The sequence below is a fragment of the Pseudorca crassidens genome, chromosome 5 (assembly GCF_039906515.1).
Source record: "Pseudorca crassidens isolate mPseCra1 chromosome 5, mPseCra1.hap1, whole genome shotgun sequence".
Taxonomy (NCBI): domain Eukaryota; kingdom Metazoa; phylum Chordata; class Mammalia; order Artiodactyla; family Delphinidae; genus Pseudorca; species Pseudorca crassidens.
The window spans coordinates 41,301,788-41,307,787 of NC_090300.1; the positions used below are offsets into that span (position 1 = coordinate 41,301,788).

A 6,000-nucleotide genomic window follows, 5' to 3' on the forward strand; every position below is an offset into this window, starting at 1 on the left:
GACCTCTGTGTTAAGCACTGCAAAAAGACCACTGCCCTTGCAGCACTTAAAATCTAATCATTAATTAATTGAACAGATATTTATTGAACACAATATTATATGTGCTAGACACTGTTCTAGGAGCTGGGAATGTGTTCATGTACAAAACAGAACAAATCCCTGCCTAATGGGACTAACATTTCAGTGGGAAGAGACAGGCAATATACAAGATAAATAAATAAGTTATATAGTATTTTAATGGATGATAATGTTAGGGAGAGAAAAATAGCAGGAATTGAGATAGAGGGTGCTGGCGGGAGTGTTGTAATCTCACATAGTGTGGTCAGGGAAGGCCTCACTGGGGTGACATTTGAACGAAAACTGAAAAGACAGTGAATCCGTGCATCATCTAGGGGGAGAGAATTCCAAGCAGAGGAAACAGCAACTTTTAAACCCTGAGGTAAGGGTACTTTTGGCATTTTAGAAGAACAGGAAAGAGTTCAGTATGGCTGGAAAGAGTGAGAGAGAGAGGGTAGTGGGAGAGGAGGTAAGAGGGGTGAGAGAGGGTCAGATCACATAGAGCCTTGTGGGCTGTTGAAGGACTTTGGCTTTTACTCTGAGTGAAATGGGGAGCCACAGAAGAGTTTTGACAGAGGAGAGTCATGATCCAACTTAGAGTTTACAGAATTATTCTATCTGCCATGTTGCAAATAGACTGAAGGGGACAAGAGTAAAATCCACTGGATTTGCTGATGGACTGGCCTTGGAAGTGTCCTGCACCAACAATTAGTAGATGGTATGAGGCATGATTTAACTCATGATAATAAACTGAATCTGGAGGTTGGTAAGCAGATGGGCCTGAGTGAAGGTATGTGTAGGCAAGTAATAGAAGATATGGTTGGAGATGATGGGTGAGACTGGTGGTGTCAGTGACAGAACTAGGGAATTCGGGAGGGGGAATAGGGTAAATGGGGGTAGTTTTGGACATGTTGAATTTGAGGTGATGGTGGAATCTCAGAGTAGGGACATGTTGGGAGTTTAGGATATGGAATTAGAGGTCAGGTGGGAAAAGTTGGTGCTACAGTCAAGTTTTGGATGTTCTTAGGTAGAGGTGCTGGTTGAAGACAAGAGAATGAATGAGCTGCTTTATATTGAGAGATAAAAGCAGAGAATCAAGGACTAGAGCCAAAAAAACAACAAACAAACAACACCCACAGTGATGAGGTAGGTAGAGGAAGTAGAACCAACAGAAGAAATAAAAGGACCCAGTGGAAGCCAAGGGAGCCTGCATCTCAAGGAGGAGTTGATCAAGAGTGCCAGATGTCCAAGAGAGAGAAAGGAGAACGGTACTAGAGGAAGAGCTGTCAGACTTGGCAAGAAACATTTTAGTGAGGTGAGTGGGCTGGAAACTAGATCATGAGGGTTGAGAAGGGAAGGGATACTGAGAAACAGAACAAAAAGACATCAGCTTACTGTGATGATTTTCAAAGAAAGGTATATGGAGAGCCCTTTTCAGAACACTGGGTCAGGAGAGAGGAAATATAGTCATTCTGTGGTGATACACACACACACGCACGCATGCACGCACGCATGCACGTGCACACAACCCTTTTAAGAAGCCTGTCTATTGTGTTTAGCAGTACATACTTAAGTAATCTTACATACCATAACTGAGCTCATAGATTTCTGATATTTTCCATTGTTATCTAATTCAGATTTATCTTGGGAAACTCAACATAGGAAAATTCTGATTTCCAAAATAAATCTTTTCACTTTCCAAAATGAATCTCTGGTTAATGGAGAAATACAGCTTCTCTCCTTTTTAAATAGGAAGCTCCTCATTTACATTTAGATATAAACCGATTTACAAACATTGCATTTATGGTGGGTTTCAATGTGCACAACCATGTAGAATGTAAAGGGAGACCTATGGTTACCACTGGGTTTTCTAAACTCTTTTTGTGAGAAAATATTCCAGTGCTGTGCCTTGTCCACTTTTCCTTTTTGCCATACAATTTTCCACATGGAATAGACCTTTCATTGTTGTTTTCTACTGATTCTGTATGACATATCTTCAGACTGTGTTGGGATGACTTTGCTGAGAAGAAGTCTTTCTCAGGCACTCAAGATGATTCTTGGGATCCCCCCTCAAGCAGAAACAGACTTGACAAATTATCCTCTCCTCAGAGCCCCATGGACATGAAGCCTGGTCTGAGTCTTCAAGATTAGAAAGAGTTAGGTTTGGGATTAGCTTTGATAATTTCTAGAATCAACCACAGGACTTTTCTAGAATCCCATTTCTAGAATCAACTATAGGACTTTTAGCAAAATTCCTCTAGGCTTTCCATGTTATTTTTCTCTTTGTCTGTTATTCTTGCCCAGCTATCCTGGGTTTCCCAAGATATTGCAAAACTTCCACAGAAATCCAGGTGGAAACTTTCTTAGCCTGGCAAGGTAGAGACAAAGGGCTTTGTTACATGCATTGTATTTATCTTTGCTAGCTTCCCCATTCAGTGTGTACTGACCTGTGTTAGCCTGGGACCCGCAAGGGAATTCGTCATGGGGAACCAATATGTTGCTTTGACTGTATCCTGTGTGTTGATGGGCATGCGTCACAGGAACCAGGTAGAGATGGTCATTTTTTCACTGGTATTAAAATGGAAGGATATTAAACATGTTCGGGCAGAGAGGGCCTTGGGAGCCTTCTTTATAAATAGATGTGAACAACTTATGACAAAAATTATAATCCATCAAACTATTGGATGTTCTGTGCAGTGCAAAAAATTATAACATTACGTTTTTTTAATATAAATTTATTTGTTTTTATTTATTTATTTATTTTTGGGTCTTCATTGCTATGCGTGGTCTTTCTCTAGTTGCAGCAAGCGGGGCTACTCTTCATTGTGGTGCGCAGGCTTCTTATTGTGGTGGCTTCTCTTGTTGCGGAGTATGGGCTCTAGGTGCGCGGTCTTCAGTAGTTGTGGCATGTGGGCTCAGTAGTTGTGCCTCGCGGGCTCTAGAGCGCAGGCTCAGTAGTTGTGGCGCACAGGATTAGTTGCTCCATGGCATGTGGGATCTTCCTGGACCAGGGCAGTGTTAGTTCCAAAGCTGCTACATTTGGGAAAAAGACCAACATCCATGAATTTAAGAGGGGAAAAATTTTTTTAAATGATATGTAAAATATGAATACATGGGTTTGCAAAAAAAAGTGTTTAGAATTATCTCAATTTCTGAAATAGATTAAATATTAGTTATGGAAAAATGTGAATGAGTAGTAAATAAGTGAATTACAGTCCTATGTTTTACAGAATTATCTCTAATTTAGAAATATAAGATTTAGAAATACACCCCTAAAGGCAAAGACCATAATTACTCAAAGTCTGTAGGACAAGTGAATTCTATATCTACTGCTCTATGAATTTTTCACTACAACCTGTTGAATTGCTGTTCTTGACCAGAATTTTACTTGGGCTTGGTATGCTTAGCCCTATGGAGCATGTTGCAGCAGGTTTATTTTTGTCTCTACCTTCTGTTCAAGATAACAAATTGTATGTCTCTTGCCAAAAGGCCCTCTATAGCAATTTAGTTAAAAGAGGATTTTAAAAATGTAAAATTTTCCACAAATGGAAAACAAGCACAAGGTAATCTGAACAACTCTTTTGACCCCATGTGGCCCAGTCTCTGCACAGAAACAACTAGAGGAGTCCAATCCAGCAGTTGGACGTGATTGAAAGGGAATTCCAGTCTTTACCTGCATCTCTCATAGGACAGTGAAGAGATCCATTTCATAATCTACCACAAATTCATCTCAGATTTTTTCTTACGTTGCAATATTCTCCTTTAGAGCCTCTGCCCAGCTAAATGCCCCAAAAGTTTTTTCAACCTTAGTCAATGTGGTTGTTGTTTTTGTTTCCTTTCTTCTAATTCTCAACCTTTCTTTACCTCTTCTCTCAAATCTGCATCTGGAGGGTGAGGAGAGGAAAGCTGAGTGGGCAAAGACAAAATTCTCTTCAGTAGGTGGAGGAGAAGCTGAATGAAAGATCGAAAACCCTTGTATTTTATCAACCATATCCCTGTCACAGTACTCTTAATTGTTTCACCTTAGTAGCTTTAATGTTCCCATATATTTGTGGATTGTTCTTGGGCTTATGAGGGTACACACCTCCCTTCTCAATTAGATAATTGGAAGAAAAAGAAAAGGCATCTTACTGAAAAAGGCCCATGCAGGAAGAGCTGAAACCAAGACGGGAGACTGAATTTCCAAAATTGAAATCAATTCTCAATATGTAATGTTAGCTGCACACTCTAAAGACCATTTTATCACTGCTTTTTTTTTTTTTAGATACTATATATTCTCTATAGAAAATTTCAGTGAGTCTTGCATTAGGCTTTTGGCTCCTCTGGGCTATTCGCAGCTGAAGAGGACAAGTGGATTTCTTTGCAGTCAGTCCTCTGTTCTTTGTTCATTAGGTCAAAGGGAGTGTGAACAATGTGGTGAAGACTATTGGTCCAAATGCACAAAAGAGCGAGTGTGTGCTGAAAGAGGTGGAATTCCTTGCTTATGATGAGGTCCTGGGATTCACTCTTGTCATTCTCTCCATCTTTGGGGTGTTTGTGGTTTCGGCAGTCACAGTTGTGTATGTGATATACAGACACACTCTGTTCGTGACTGCCAATGACCGGGAGCTGAGTTTTCTCATTCAGGTTTCTCTTGTCATCACGTTGCTGTCTTCCATGTTCTTCATTGGCAAGCCATACATCTGGTCCTGTATGGCCCGTCAGGTCACTCTGGCACTGGGCTTTTACTTTGCCTGTCTTGCATTCTTGGAAAGACTATTTCACTGTTTTTAGCCTACAGAATTTCCAAATCCAAAACCAGACTTATATCCATTCACTCTCTTTATTGGAAAATCATTGTGCTAATCTCTGTTCTAGTCGAAATTGGCATATGTACAGCCTACTTAGTATTAGAACCCCCAAGGGTGTACAAGAACATGGAATCTCAAAATATAAAGATTATTCTGGAATGTTATGAAGGTTCTGTAGAATTTTTGTGCTCTGTATTTGAGATGGATGTCTTCTTGGCCTTGCTGTGCTTTCTTACAACCCTTGCGGCTTGCCAGTTGCTGGATAATTACTATGAAGGAAAATGCGTCACCTTTGGGATGCTGGTCTTTTTTATTGTCTGCATCTCTTTTGTCCCTGCTTATTTGAGCACCAAAGGCAAGTTTAAAGTGGCCATGGAAATATTTGCAATCTTGGCATCCAGCTATGGTTTATTGGGTTGTATATTTGCTGCCAAGTGCTTCATTATTTTGCTGAGGCCAAAGAGGAACACGGATGAAGTTGTTGGTGGAAGAGTTCCCACTGTAGATAAGAACATCCAACTGACTTCAGCCTCTGTGAGCAGTGAGAACAATACCATGGTGTCAGCTGTTCGGATGAGTAGAGTCATGGGTTGCATGTGTCCCTCAGAGCTGCAGTGGTGGTATGGTTCAACATTCCCTTTCAGGTGGTTCCCACAGCAGCTGCCTGATATTCTGGGGTAATTCTGAGGATTTGGGTTCTGGTAGTTTAGTCAAAGCATGGCATATGAAGTCTCATACCATTTATCAAGAATTCGAATAACTGTTACTATTTTTTTTAACATCTTTATTGGAGTATAATTGCTTTACAATGGTGTGCTAGTTTCTGCTGTATAACAAAGTGAATCAGCTATACATATACATGTATCCTCATATCTCCTACCTCTTGCGTCTCTCTCCCACCCTCCCTATCCCACGCCTCTAGGTGGTCACAAAGTACCGAGCTGATTTCCCTGTGCTATGCAGCTGCTTCCCACTAGCTATCTGTTTTACATTTGGTAGTGTATATATGTCCATGCCACTCTCTCACTTTGTCCCAGCTTACCCTTCCCCCTCCCCATGTCCTCAAGTCCATTCTCTACGTCTGTGTCTTTAGTATTGAAATTGTAAACCACTTCATTAAAACCTTTCATAATACTTTGGTATAAGGAGTGCA

General features: G+C 40.6%; 1 protein-coding gene across 1 annotated transcript in view; it reads left to right on the top strand.

Moving 5' to 3' along the window:
• LOC137224248 (vomeronasal type-2 receptor 1-like) overlaps positions 1–5,528 on the top strand; it is a 32,086-nt gene extending 26,558 nt beyond the window's left edge. Inside the window, 4 exon segments of the mRNA XM_067737136.1 lie at positions 2,481–2,604; positions 4,450–4,490; positions 4,492–4,780; positions 4,783–5,528. Of these exon segments, the coding sequence (XP_067593237.1) occupies positions 2,481–2,604; positions 4,450–4,490; positions 4,492–4,780; positions 4,783–5,528 (1,200 nt within the window).
• Positions 5,529–6,000: the final 472 nt, after the last annotated feature.